Raw genomic sequence first — 15,320 nt, 5'->3', positions numbered from 1 at the left:
AGGGTTTCTCTATGTAGCCCTGCTAGCCAGTATGCCACACAAGCCTGGCAACCACAGTAGAAGTGAACACACGTATATATACAGGCTTCCCCGACACACACATACACACTCTCTCCCTCTCTCTCCTCTCTTTCTCTAATTTTTTAAAGAAATTAGAAATGAGAATTAGAGACTGCACAGTATGTAAAATTGTTTTTTCTGCCAAACACAAGGAATTAAGTGTGAAAAGGAAGGAAGGAAGGGAGGGAGGGAGGGAGGGAGGGAGGGAGGGAGGGAGGGAGGGAGGGAGGGAGGAAGGAAGGAAGGAAGGAAGGAAGGAAGGAAGGAAGGAAGGAAGGAAGGAAGGAAAAAGCTGTGCATGGTCATATATGCCTGCAACCCACACGTGGAGAAGAGGAAAAGGAGACAAGCAGATACTGGGAGCTTAGGTGAAATCTCAAGCTTCAGGTTTAGTGAGAAGAAACTGTCTCATAAGTCAGGCAGCAATAGAAAAAATGTCTAATGATAGTCTCCTCTGCTACATGGGCCTATGCATCCACCCACACATTACATATGCACACAAATGAAGGGTGAGAAGAAGCAAAGACAAAGAGGGAGGGAAAGAGAGAAAAAGGAGGAAGAGAGGAGAAACAAAAGGGGGCAGGGTAGTGGTGGCCCACGCCTTTAATACCAGCACTTGGGAGGTAGAGGCAAGTGGATCTCTGTGAGTTCAAGGCCAACCTAGTCTACAAAAGCTGAGTTCCAGGACAGACTCCAAAGCTACCAGAGAAATCCTATCTCAAAAAATAAAAATAAAAAAAAAAGGGGGGAAGAAAAGAAATTGAAATTATTGACAAAATGAAAACTTAAATCACTCTAAACAACAAAATAGGCATAGATGAAAACGAAATTACAAATCTGGAAAATAAGGTGCAAGGAGTCTACGCAATATAATGAGAAAGACAGTCAGATGAAGGTTAATATGGATAAAAAGAGCAAGATTTAAAATTTGCCAACCCTCCAAAGTCATGTGACCCAACTTTTCCAATCCCTGGAAAAGTCTGCATACAGAGTTTATCCCAAAGTATTTAAAATAAAATACACAAACCCATACTGTATAACTAAATAAACAACTAAGTGGAAAAAAGAAATCTTATAAAAGAATAATTCTGGGTTTTAGTAGATATCTCTCTTACAAGGTAGACATCCTCTCTACTATGTGAGTAAAGATAAACCTGGGGGGGGGGGGGACACGCAACATGTATCTGTAGTCTCAGCATTTGGGTGGTTAGGACTGAAGGATCACAAGTTTGAAGGCAACATGGGATACAAACAAGCCCCAGATCAGGCTAGACTATATAGCCAGAACAAAAATCAAAGGGAGCCATGCAGCAGTGGCAAATGGCTTTAATCACAGTACTCTGGAGGCAGAGGCAAGCAGATCTCTGTAAGCTCAAGGCCAACAGTCTAGAGCTAGTTCCAGGAAACCCTCTCAAAAACAAAAACAAAAAAAAAATTTAAATAAAATTTTTAAAAAAGCCCTAAGTAACAAAAAATAAAAACAAAAATTCAAACTTTCAAAGTTCAGTTTCTTTAAAATATCCAAAGTCTCTCTAAAACTTCAAAATATCTTAACTGCAGGCTCCTATAAAAATAAAAAAAATAAGTTACATACTTTCTTACTCCAGGAGGTCAGAACGAGGGCAGTTACAATCAAATCAAAAAGTAAAACAAAAGTCTAACAGTATAGAGTCAGTGCTTAATGTCTGGGACCACTCAGGATCCTCTTGAACTTCAAAGTTCCTTGGCAGCAGCAGTTATTCATCATCCACAGCACACTCAGCTATTCTTGTAGGCTGACTGCCTTCACTCCATAGCTGCTGCTTTCCTGGTCATCTTCCAGTATGGCATCTCCAAAGCATTGGCATGTCCACTGCAACCGTGCTACACCAATACCCTCTTCTAGGTTCTCATCAGGGACTAGCCCTGTCACACAGTGTCAAGTCTCAACTTCTCTCAATGACCCCTTCAATCCTGGGTATCCTACTGCAACTTAAGCTGCAACTAGCTCCAGCTATGACTGAGTGCCAGACTTGCCAGCAGAAGAGACCAACACTAAGCCTGATATGACACTATTGCCCTAGGTGACCAGCCAGCAACCAAGTGGCAGGCTGACTACATTGTACCACTTCTATTGTGAAAAGGACAATGCTTAGCCCTTACTGGAATACTTATTCTGGTTTTAGATTTGCCTTTCCTGCATACAATGCATCTGCCAAAACTACCATACCAAAGCTACTATCCATGTACTTACAGATGTTTTACTACACTCATGGTATTCTACATAACACTGCTTCTAAGAAGCTCACCTCAGGGGCTGGAGAGATGGCTCAGCAGTTTAGAGCACAGCTTGCACCAGGCGGTGGTGGCACAGGCCTTTAATCCCAGCACTCGGGAGGCAGAGACAGGCAGATCTCTGTGAGTTCGAGACCAGCCTGTACAGAGCTAGTTCCAGGACAGCCTCCAAAGCCACAGAGAAACCCTGTCTCCAAAAAAACCAAAAACCAAAAAAAAAAAAAAAAAAAAAAAAAAAAGCTCACCTCAAGTCAGAGAAGTTTGACAGTAGCCCATGCTTGTGCTCATTGCTTCTTACCCTGTTTGTCACAATACAGAACAGCTGGCCTGGTAAAAAAAAGTGGAATGCCCTTGTTTTTTTTTCCAGACGGGGTTTCTCTGTGTTATAGTACTGACTATCCTGAAACTCATTCTGTAATCAGGTTGGCCTTGTCACAGAGACCCACCTGCCTTTGCCTCGTGAGTGCGGGATTAAAGGTGTCACCACTGCCCGGCTTGTAATGGCCCCTTAAAAAACACACTGTAAAGCCAGGGCTCTCCTGAAGGCATTATATGCTTCGAACCAGCATCTAACATATAATATTTTTCTCAAAGTCAGCATTCATACGTCTAGGAATCAAAGGGTGGATCTGTGATGGCTAATCTTGGATATCAACTTAATTACATCTGAAATCAACTAAAACACAAGCAGCTGATCAGGCCTAGGAGAGTTTTTCTTGGTTTGATCGTTTTTAGTGGGAAAATTCATCATTAATCTGCAGCACACCTTCTTGTGGCAGTCCACATAAAAGGGACACAGAAGTTTTTGTTTTTTTGTCTTGAAAGAAAAAGATTTTGCTTTTTGCCTACTTGTTCTGTCATTCCAACTTCAGCTATACTATTTTAAAAGCATTCCTTCATTGGCATTAAAAACCTATTCTTCAGGAATCCAACACAGACTCAAGACCAACAGCTATCTAGGAATCCTGGACTCTAGAACAGACTGAAAACAGTCACTGTTGAACTACTTGAACCACCTCCTGTAAGCCACTCAATAACAAGTGTTACATTCTTCTGGTAGATGATACAGATCACAGAAGAACCTGTTTATTCCTGGGAAAGGAAGTATGTGAAATAGTATCTACTGCTCAACTTTACTGCAAACTTACATTTTCAAAAAAATAAATAAAACTAAAATTTTAAAAGGACTAATTAATGTAGTGCATCTTTTTAATCCCAGCACTTAAGAGGCAGACAGGTATACATGGTGAGTCCCAGGCCAGCTAAGGCTATATAGTGAGGTCCTCCCATTCCCCCCCCAAAAAATAATAATAATAAAACAAAACAGAACCATATTTGTGGGTACAGATCTAAAAGAAATAGAGGCAAGAGTCTGGAAATATTTGCATAAACAGATTCTCAACTGCACTAAACACAAGAGCAGGAAGTGGAAACAAGCCAGGGCACAGTAGCTCATGCCTTTAATACCAGGAGGCAGAGGCAGACAGATCTCTGAGTTAGAGGCTAACCTGGTCTACAGAGTGAGTTCCAGGACAGCCAGGGCTACATAGAGAAACCAACAACAAAAAAGTCTGCCAAAAAAAAAAAAAGGTGGAAATAACCCATCAACCACAGGTGAATAGATAATCAAAATGATAGCTATATAACAGATTATTCAACCTTGAAAAGAAATCATGTGAGCCAGGTGGTGGTGATGCTCTCTTGATCCCAGCGCTTGGGAGGCAGAGGAATGCAAATCTCTGAGTTCAAGAGACCATCCTGGTCCACAAAATGAGTTCCAGGACAGCCAGGAGTACAGAGAAACCCTGTCTCAAAAAGACAAATTAAAAAATCATATTATATGGTACAACATGGATAAACCCTATTATACTAAGTGATAAAAAGGCAAATATAGTATTTTCTATTTACCCAGGAAGTAACTCAAGTATCAGATTCGTAGAAACCAAGCAAAATAATGGGTAAGGAGTATATTCTAGATGTGTTTCACTAAAATGAATTGACTTTAAACTATCAAACTGCATACTTTAAAATGTTTGGAATGTGGCCGGGCGTTGGTGGCGCACATCTTTAATCCCAGTACTCGGGAGGCAGAGGCAGGCGGATCTCTTTGAGTTCGAGGCTGAGCTGGACCAACAGCCTCCAAAACAATACAGAGAAACCTTGTCTCATAAAAACCAAAAATTAAAAAAAAAATGTTTGGAATGTGGTGAAAAGACAGCAAAGGGTGGGGGTGAAAATAAAATAAAAATTAGACTAGGAGCCAGGCATTGGTGGCACACTCCTTTAATCCCAGTACTCGGGAGGAAGAGGCAGGCAGATCTCTGTGAGTTTGAGGCCAGCCTGGTCTATAGAGCCAGAGTTCCAGGACAGCCTCCAAAACAATACAGAGAAACTCTGTCTCAAAAACCCAAAAACAAAAAAATTAGACTAGGTGCCAGCAGGATGGCTCAATGGGTCTCAGTTTGATCCCAGAGACCTGCATGGTAGGAGAAAAGAGACTCCCACAAGTTGTCTCTCTGACCTTTATAAGCATACCTTGGCACATGTTCCCAAACATATACAAACAAAACAAATGTAACTTAAAGCTTTAAAATAGTTTTAAGGGGCCAGGCAGTGGTGGTGCACACCTTTGATTCCAGAACTTGGGAGGCAGGTGGATCTTTGTAAGTTGGATGCCATTCTGGTATACAGATTGGGTTCCAGGATAGCTAGGGCTGTTACAAAGAGAAGCCATGTTGAGAAAACCACACGAAAACAAAACAAAAATGGCTACAAAGGTAAATGTTTTGCCAATCAAAGAAAATAAAAATATATTTTGTGTAATAGCACAAGCCTATAACTTCACTTGGGAGGTGAAGATAGGATCAGAGGTTAAAGGTCATCATTGGCTACCCTGGCATAAAAGAAACTGGGAAAGTCAGGTGGTGGTGGCACACAACTTTAATCCCAGCACTCAGGAGGCAGAGGCAGGCAGATCTCTGTGAGTTCAAGGCCAGCCTGGTCTACAAGAGCTAGTTCCAGGACAGCTTCCAAAGCCACAGAGAAACCCTGCTTCGAAAAAAAACACCAAAAAATAAAAACCCAAAAAATAAAAATGAGAGAGAGAGAGATGGGGGAGAAGGAAAGGAAAAAGAACTTACAAAAGATTTTCTAAGATTACACCATCCCATATAGGTAATATAGGAAAGATCTTCTTGCTTTCTTTGCCAATATTTGGTGAATTATAATTCTATACGCATCTTAATTTAAGCTATTCTAATAGTTATATAGTAATATCTTATTGTGCTTTCAGTTTGCATTTCCCTAATGTCTACTGATAGATAGCATTTCCCTAATGTCTACTGATAGCAAACACTTTAAGATTATATACAGTGTTCTATCTGCAAGTATGCCTATAGAACAGAAGAGGGCACCAGATCTCATTACAGATGGTTCTGAGTTGCTGTAATGTGTGTGGTTGCTGGGGATTGAACTCAGGAGATTGAACTCAGGACCTCTAGAAGAGCAACCAGTGCTCTTAACTACTGAGCCATCTCTCCAGCCCTTATCAAACATCTTTCCATTTGTCTATTTGCCATCTGTATATCCTTCTTTAATGAAATGTCTGTCTTTTGCTTTTCCAAGTGATCTAGTTTCAATATATAGTTCAATTTCTTTGTTTAAATCTAATTGTTTTGTGTGTGTGTGTGTGTGTATTTATTGGTATGAGGGTGTCAGATTCCCTGGAACTGACTTAGAAACAGTTTGTGAGCTGTCATGTGGGTGCTGGGAATTGAACCTGGGTCCTTTCAGAGGGCAGTCAGTGCTCTTAACCACTGAGCCATCTCTCCAGCCACCTACAGTTTCTTACACATTGGCTTTTGCTAAATATCTTGCAAAGGGGCAGTCATTCTCAACCTTCCTAATGCTTTGACCCTTAAATATGTTCCTCATGTGATGGTGACCCTCAACTATAAACTTATTTTTGCTACTACTTCACAACTATAATTTTGCTATTGTTATGAATCATAAATATCTATGTTTTAAGATGGTCTTTGACAACCCCTGTGAAGAGTCATTTAACAACCTTCAAAAGGGGCTAGAGAGAGGTATCTGCAGATAAAAAAAAGTACTTGCCTTACAAGCCTGAAAACTTAAGTATGATCCCTGAATCAAACACAAAGGTGGACAGGGCAAAAAAAATTACAAAGATGTCCTTTGACCTTCATATGCATGAAGTGGCATGGATGCAACCACAAGCACACATCATACACGATTTAAAAAAAAAATGTCAGTCAGGCGTTGGTGGTGCACAAGGGAAGCAGAGGCAGGTGGATAAAACCAGGTATCTGTGACCCTGGCAGTCAGGAAGGAAATACCCTAAGTTTAAAAACTGAAGGTGGGGGGGGCTGGAGAGATGGTTCAGGGGTTAAGAACACTGTTCTTCCAGAGGTCCTGAGTTCAATTCCTAGCAACCACATGGTGGCTCACAACCACCTTGAATGAAATCTGGTACCCTCTGCTGGCCTGTAGGCAGAAGGCTGTATACACAATAAATAAAATATTTTTTTAAAAAACTGAAGGTCATCTCTGTTCATGTAGCTAATTCAAATTCAAGTTCATCCTGACCTATGTAAGAACCTGTCTCAAGCCGGGCGGTGGTGGCGCATGCCTTTAATCCCAGCACTCGGGAGGCAGAGGCAGGCGGATGTGAGTTCGAGGCTGGGCTGGATAGACAGCCTCCAAAAAAAAAAAAAAAAAAGAGAACCTGTCTCAAAAAAAAAAAGAATATAAATATATATGCAAATTCCCCTAGTTCTTGAACAATTAATAGTTTGATGTGATGTAAATTTACTTGTAAACTTTTCTATTTCTAAACATGTGGGATCTTTCTTTTTTGTTTAAGAAATACTTGGGGAATCAAACCTAGACCCTCACGCATCCTAGGCAGAGTGTTCTTAATTGTTTTATTTTTATTTTAGGAGAATGGGTATTTTGCCTGCATGTATGTCTGTACAATCTACCATGTCTGATGTATGCAAAGGCTAGAACAGAGTATCAGATCCCCTAGAACATGGTTTTGAGCCACCATGTGGGTTGTGTTGGGAATCAAACCCTGGTCCTCTGAAAGAGCATCAATTACTCTTAACCACTGAGCCATCTCTCCAGCCCTTTAACAATTCTCAATAATATCCCCCATTACTTTGAATCTTCCACTTATTAGAGAAATAACCACTTGTTCTATTTTCTCCTGTTTGAGGTTACTACTAGAATTATCAGAATGGCAACATAGTCTAGAAAGGGCATTAAGAACTATTACATTTGTAAAGGGCACTCTTGGTTTTTGCTTCATTTTAGATTGCATGTAATACACGCCAGTCTTCAACTTGCTCCCTAACACCTGATACAAGTGGTGGGATTACAGATATCATACCCTATTTTTTTTTCAGGACTCTTTGAACGGTCTAAATTAACACTGGTGCTATTCATAAGACAAAATATCCAAAATGAGAAACTGGATACCTATACATGATCCTCCAGAGTCAAAATTGATTTAGGGAACTAAATGTGGCTCACATTCAGAAGCTTTATGATCACTGAAGCACTATTTTTAAAATTAGACTCTTAGCCAGGCGGTGGTGGTATATGCCTTTAGCCCCAGCACTTGGGAGGCAGAGGCTAGCAGATCTCTGTGAGCTCCAGGCCAGCCGTGTCTACAGAACAAGTTCCAGGACAGGTTCCAAAGTTACAAAGAGAAACCCTATCTCCAAAAGGGGAAAAAAGCAGATTCTTGGGCTAAGAGTATGGCTCAGTAGAACACTTGCACCTAGCATTCAGCTAGGTTCAATCTCTAGCACCGCAAAATAAAGAAAAATAATAATAATAAACGAATAAAGCCGGGCGTTGGTGGTGCACGCCTTTAATCCCAGCACTCGGGAGGCAGAGGCAGGCGGATCTCTGTGAGTTCGAGGCCAGCCTGGTCTACAAAGTGAGTTCCAGGACAGCCTCCAAAGCTACAGAGAAACCCTGTCTCGAAAAAAACCAAATAAATAAATAAATAAATAAATAAATAAATAAATATGCCCACTGGGCCGGGCATTGGCAGCAGAAACCCTGTCTTGGAAAAAAAAAAGAAGAAGAAGAAGAAGAAGAAGCCCACTGGATTCCTGGGCCAAATCAATAAATACAAACTGAGGCCAGACTCACCATTTTTAGACTCCTCACACATAGTCTGACATGTACAGCATGACAACCTTCTTAGACAGCAAGAAACCACAGGTTATAGAATTTTTCCGATTACTTTAAAATACACAATCAAGGCTTCTATTATAAAAGCTCAAAATTTTTGTTACTGCATTAAGGAGGAATTCTTCCTATTTTAGAATATATATATGAAGCCCCAAATTGGTGGCACACGCCTTTAGCCCCAGCACTGGGGAAGCAGAGTCAGGCAGATCTCCTTGAGTTCCAGGCCAGCCTGGTCTACAGAGCAAGTGCCAGGATAAGCTCCAAAGCTATACAGAGAAACTCTGTCTCGAGGGAAAAAAAAAAAAAAGAATATCTATGAAATAATGAAGAAAAAGTAGGGTGTAGAGAGATACAGCTCTGTTGATAGATCACTTGCCTGCATGCAGTTCTGTATTCAATATTCAGGACAGCCTAAAACCAGGCATGATGACACATAACTAATCCAAGCATTCACATAATGAAGGCTTATAGGATCAGAAGTTTAAGTCATTATTAGATACAGCCTGGGCTACATGAGACTCTTTCAAAATAAATAAAAATTTTGGAGGTTACTTTTTTTTTTTTAAACTTGCTTAGCTTGTTGTTTTGAGACAGGCTGCAAACAAGCTCCTGCCACAGGCTCTCTCCCAAATCTGGAATTTACAAATGTGAGCCACTCTACCTACCTAGCTTTCTTAAGATTTACTTTTCTTTCATGCATATGAAAGTTTTACCTTCATGTTTGTCTGGTCCCGTGTATGTGGTGCCCACAAAAGCAAAAAAAAAAAAAAAAAAAAAAAAAAAAAAGAGAGAGAGAGAGCATCATATCCCTTAGAACAGGAATGGCAGACAGCTGTTATCCAATATGTGGGTGCTTGAAATCAAACCAGGTCCTCAGGAAGAACAGTCTCAATACTCTTAAACCTGAGCCATCTCTCAAGTCCTTGCTTAAGATTTACGTGTTATTATAACAGTAAGTTTTTTACTGAGATGAAAAAACAATAATATGGCAATTAATTTTGAGTACTTGAGACCCCCCTGCTCCCAGCACCCCAAATAGGATCTATGTAGCCTTGAATTCAGAGATTCATCTGCCTCTGCCTCACAAATGCTGGATTAAAAGAGTGCACATTCACACACAGCATTTGACTTTTAAATTTCTACTCCATGGGACTGGAAAGATGACTCAGCAGGTAAAAGCACTGGCTGCTCTTCCAGAGAACCCAGTCAGATTCTCAGTATCCACATGGCAGCTCACAACCATCCATACCTCCAATTCCAGAGGTCTGGTGCAGTCTTCTGGTACCAAGCACAGACAGACACAAATGTGGCATGCACATACATACATGCAGCCAAATTACCCATACACATAAAAAAAATAATAAAATAAAAAAATTCTACTTCATTGATTGTGTCAAGTACTGTTCCCCAGAGAACAATTTATCCACTTGTAAACAAGAAGTCTATAAAATAAGAAGGTCCTGGCTCTAGCAATTCCATTAATAGTACTCATCTGACCTTCAGCAAGTTATTTAACGACACTAAGCCTGTTTTCTTTCAGGAGGATTAAATGAGATAATATGTAAAATACTCAACACAGTGGCTGGTACATGTCAGACTTCAGCAAAGAAGCCTCTATAGCTGGGGTAGGGACCTCTAACAAGGACTAAGGAGATAGAAGTAGGCAAGCTAGATGTTGGAAAGCCACCTTGAACTACAAAGTAAGACACTGTCTCAACTAAAATAAAATGTAAAAAATAATCTCTGTAAACCCTCAAAGAGGGTCAGGAGGAAAAATGATTAATTTCTATGCTCTGTATTTTGTTGTTTTGGTTTTTGTTTTGGAGACAGTGTCTCTCTATGTAGCCCTGGTTGTCCTGGATCTATGTAGACCAAACTGGCCTTGAACTCATTCCCAAATGCTGGCATTAAAGGAGTGTGCCACCATGATGGGCTCTGTACTCTATTTTAGCCTGTTTATAATACCTTTAAAATATTTTCTGTTTTTTTTTTCTTTTGATTTTTTCGAGACAAGGTTTCTCTGTATTGTTTTGAAGGCTGTCCTGGTACTCGCTCTGTAGACCAGGCTGGCCTTGAACTCACAGAGATCTGCCTGCCTCTGCCTCCCCAGTGTTGGGATTAAAGGAGTGCACCACCAATGCCCGACTCCTTTAAAATATTTTAATTGGTCTATGTACTGAGAGACTTCTTGGTGTTTAATGTGTCACAAAAATAAGTTACTAACTAAATCTGTAAAGAAGTAAGTCATAAACTAATAATATCACGAAGAAATACACAAGCTATCTGATTTCATGAGTGTGTATAAGGTGTTCTTACTAGCTTTCCCAATAGCCAAAATGGTGAAACACCATAATTCAATGACTTTGTCTCAGGACACTTCTAGCAATAGATGCATTTCTCACTATCACAAATGAGGGGATGTACTACTGGTATCTAGTGGGTACAGAACAAGAATGCTGAAACCTTTACTACAGTTAAACAACTGCCCTAAAAGCACCAATGACAAGAAATTCTGTAACCCAGGGCACCAATCTGCTAAACTACTGGAGAACAAAATTCTTCATTACAGGTTAAAGTCTTCCAGGTAATGAATCAAAATGTTTTATCATTGGCAGACTACGAGTTCAACAAATAAAGCCACTATTCTAAGTTTCTGAAATTCTAGCGCTGAGAAAATTTAACAGGTTTGTGTTAACTACTAAGTTCATTTTAATATTTTAAGGCATTTATTATCAAACTTATACAAGTTCACTGATTTCAAGAGATGACATTTTACCATTCTTTACTGTTTTCAAGTGATACTGGAAAACTCATTTAAAAATTGCTACTAAGGTAAGCACCTTGATAAGTGCCTTTATTTTTTAGGCGCTTACCAAGTCTTCCCAAATAAATTTAACATCTTCACATTTCAACTAACAAACCTTATACCATACATTTTCAGCAAATTAATTAAAATCCCTTAAAAAATGACTTTATGCCGGACTTTGGTGGCGTACTCCTTTAATCCCAGCATTCGGGAGGCAGAGGCAGGCTGGATCTCTGTGAGTTCAAGGCCAGCCTGGTCTACAGAGAGAGAGAGTACCAGGACAGCCTCCAAAACAATACAGAGAAACCCTGTCTCGAAAAACCAAAAAAAAAAAAAAAAAAAAACCTTTGCAGAATGTTGTCTATTACTTCTGTGAAGAATAAAAAAGAAGCACAAACCAGGTATGTATGATGATAAGGATTCAAACCCCAGCATTTGGAAGACAAGGAGGCTGACAGATCTGTGAGTTCCAAGGACTGCCAAGAAAGAGCTCCATAGAGAAACAACTTCAAAAAAAAAAACTGTGTTCACTAACAGGTATTAGTTTTGTTTGGTTTTTCCAGACAAGGTTTCTCTATGTAGCCCTGGCTGTCCTAGAACTCAAAGCTCTGTAGACTGGTCTAGCCTAGAACAAGAGATCCACCTGCTTCTGCCTGAGTGCTGGGATTAAAGGCAAGTGTCACCACCACCCGACAGGGTATGGTTTCTTAACATCTTTTGCACTTTTTAGGATGCCATGTCACTTCCATTATGTAAGACTTCTGTTTTAGTATTTAGTACTCACTGTCTACTTAATGATTTGCTACATTAAAAAAAAAAGTATTCAGATAAAGTTGGGTTGGTTTTTTTAATGTTTTTTTTGTTGTTGTTGTTGTTTTAGACAGTTTCTCTACATAGCCTTGGTTGTCCTAGAATTTACTATTGTGATATTAAAAAAAAATTCTTAAGGAGACAAAACCTTAAATCCTTCTCCCAAAACAAAATTATGGGAGGAAAAGACCATAGTAAAAGGATGTTCTTAAATAAGATGAAATAAATTCCACTTCTTTAGAACATATCTGATGAGTATAACTTTTCCATTCACTTCAAATCACTTTCCCACCTAGATTTTTAATACTTGTCCAAACCTGCTAGCTCATGATCTAATAATAAACATAATTATACAATCTGTAACTGCCCTTGCCGATCTTTTCCTTAAGAAGCCATAAAGGTGACTTAACTGACACCTCAAACTCGCAGAAATCTATTTCATTTATCTTCATTTCCAGCTTTCTGCGCTTCGTCGGGGGGAGGGCGGGGATGGGAAGGGCTGGCTACAGGTTGAGGAGGGGTAAGATCGCCAGAACCAAGCGAGGCACACGCTTGGCGTTGGACAGCAGGGGTAACTACCGGTTCATTTCTCTTTAAATCTGGCAGCACGTGGGGCGGCATTGTGAAGCCACCAACCCGCCTCCTCCCTCCCCCCTCCTTCCACTCCGCACACGTACGCCTCCAGCGCGCATGCTCCGCTCACACAGTCCTAGCAGAGTAGGAGCCAACCCCCTAAAAAGTCAACCTGGAAGCCGCAAACGGCCGGAGGCCGGGACAATGGGGGAGGGGGACAGAGACTCCAGGGGGAGGCACTTAGCCGCCGCCCCTGGCCAGAACCTAAGGCTGGCCACAGCCCGGTGGCTGCGGGCCTGCGCGGGAGCCGCGCCGAGCACAAAGCCCCGGCCGGCCGGCGAGCGGCTCTCCTCAGCGCCCGCGCCCACCCTCCCCCCAGACGGGCGGCGCAGCCCGAGCTAGTGCCAGGCGGAGGCAGGCAAAGCGAAGTCGCGCGCCCCGTCGAGTCTCCGGCGCCCCGCGCCAGCACCCAGGCCAACCCGGCCGTCGCTTTTGTTATCTGCCCTAACTCCGCGGACCCCGCGCTGCCGAGCCACAAGTTTGGCGCGCCTCCTCTATCCGGCCCCGGCCACAGCTCGGACTCGCAGTCGCGCGGGGCCCGCACGCTCCCGAGGTCCCTGAGGTCCCGCGGCCTCCGCCGCACCTGAGCCCGGGATCCGCCCCTCGGGGAGGGTCGACCCGGCCGGGACCCACGCCCCTCCCCCGCAACGCCCCAGCTCCGTGGGGGAGGGGGCAGCCGCCTTGGGCGCCCGGCCCGTCCGAGGGCGAGGCTGGGGCGCGTCCCCGCCCCCAACACCCTCCACAGCCGGGCCAGAAGTGTCGCCGGCCGGCCGAGACCCGCGGGCTCCCACCCTAGCGGCCCGCGGCCCTCCACCACCCGGCCTCCGAGCGAGCGACAGGAGGCGAGTGGCTCGTCAGTCTGCGATCGCGGCCCGGCGCCCCACCGCTCACCTGCCAGCTGTCTTCGCAGCAGCAGCGCAGACTGCAGCTCCGTCATCCTCCCCGCCAAGAGCCCGGGCTGCCGCCGGGACTTCGAGGAACTGGGGACAAGCTCTGACGGCGGCTGGAGCTAGGTGTGTGGAGGAACCCGGGCCCCGCGACTGGAGCGCCGAAGCCGCGGGAGGCCGGTCTGGGGCACCCCGAGAAGCACCTCGCTGCCGATGCGAGTCCGCTTCGCTCCGCTTTCCTCTCAGCGCCTCACGCCCGGAAGGGGAGGGTACCCCGGCCGCCGCGGCGCGCACTGGGACTTCGCTCGCCCGCTTCCCTCCTCAGCCCGCCCGTCGGCCCCACCGGTGCCTTCCCCCGCCACTGCCTCACTGCGCGTAGGGCCGCTCCGCGCAAGCGCGCTGAGCCTGCCTACTTCGGAAGCCGCACGCCTGCTAGTCCGACCCCTCGGCCCTGCTGCCCCGCCTCCGGCGGCGGAACCCCGCCCACCGCGCTCTGTGGGCCCAGCACGGCCATCTTGGGAAGGTCCACGCCCGCCTGGTGAGGAAGCCTCGGCTGGTAGACGCCCCGGGGACGCCATGACAAAGAGGTCGCGGAGGGTCAGGACGCTGCCTCCCGAAGTGAGCTGAAGTCTGAGAGAGTGATGGGACCAGAAGGGGTAAATACGGACTTGTTAGCGAGCACCCAGCAGCCATCTAACACATACGAGGGGTGCGAATTAGTCATTGTTACAAAGCCGATTTTAGTACCGGTGTGCCCCATTTTACGCATGGTGATAATTCATAAAGAATACACAGAATGACCCTTGAAATAAAATTTTCTGAATCTCACAAACTGCCTAAATGAACAATCAGATTGAGTAAAGTGCGCAGTTTCGATTAGCACGATCTGATACACGGTTGTTTGGGTGGGTGGTGTACGTCTGTAATCCCAACACTGGCTGAGGCAGGGGGATTGGGAGAAGACTCCGCCTTCATTACATAGTGATACCCAGTCTTCGCCTGGGGATGGAATCCATAATAGATAAAACTGTCTACAAAGGCACCTACATTGTAAAGTCCTAGTGTGAAACCCAAGGTTAGGAAAAATAAACTTTATCCATCTATAAATGTGCTGTCAACACCATAGCAATGAGGAGAGGAGAAAGGGGAAGGAAAAATATCAATGACAGTCAGTTTTGTTTGTTCTTTCAGTAAGTGCTTATTCAATCCTTAGTTCCATGTACCTGGACTGTAGAAAACAAAAATTCTGCACAGGAAATCAACTACATTCCTGCAGCTTCGTAAAGTGAACTAGAGAAGCAGATTTCAACAGGTTTGTTACAAAAATTAATGCACTAGCAGGCACAAGACCCTGTGTTACCTGCTTAGCACTGTCCTGTCAGACCAAAGGATCAAATAAACACTGAGTAAACACCACCACCAATTTAGGAACTAAGCCAATTTGGTGACTTTGGATTTTTGCTTGGTTTGGTTTGGTTTTTTGAGACAGGATTTCTGTGTAGCCCTGGTTGTCCTATAAGTATCTGCAGACAGGCTCTCCTCAAACCCAGAAAACCACTTCCCTCTACAAGGTGTGCACCTCCGCACCCTACTGTGACTTTGTTTTATTTAGGATTTTCTGT

General features: G+C 43.5%; 1 protein-coding gene across 2 annotated transcripts in view; it reads right to left on the bottom strand.

Annotated features, from left to right (window-relative positions):
- Ube2g1 (ubiquitin conjugating enzyme E2 G1) overlaps positions 1-14,463 on the bottom strand; it is a 71,898-nt gene extending 57,435 nt beyond the window's left edge. Inside the window, exon 1 of one of the 2 annotated variants that reach the window (XM_040749094.1) lies at positions 13,703-14,463. In XM_040749094.1, coding sequence (XP_040605028.1) covers positions 13,703-13,748 — 46 coding nt within the window. In that variant the 5' untranslated portion in view covers positions 13,749-14,463. The remainder of the gene's footprint in view (positions 1-13,702) is intronic. The other variant, XM_040749093.1, reaches the window with a different exon arrangement.
- Positions 14,464-15,320: the final 857 nt, after the last annotated feature.

Source organism: Mesocricetus auratus, unplaced genomic scaffold (genome assembly GCF_017639785.1).
Source record: "Mesocricetus auratus isolate SY011 unplaced genomic scaffold, BCM_Maur_2.0 Super-Scaffold_100007, whole genome shotgun sequence".
In the NCBI taxonomy this organism is placed as follows: Eukaryota; Metazoa; Chordata; class Mammalia; order Rodentia; family Cricetidae; genus Mesocricetus; species Mesocricetus auratus.
The sequence above is the reverse complement of the archived record's forward strand: the minus strand, read 5'-3'. Positions and strand labels throughout refer to the sequence as shown.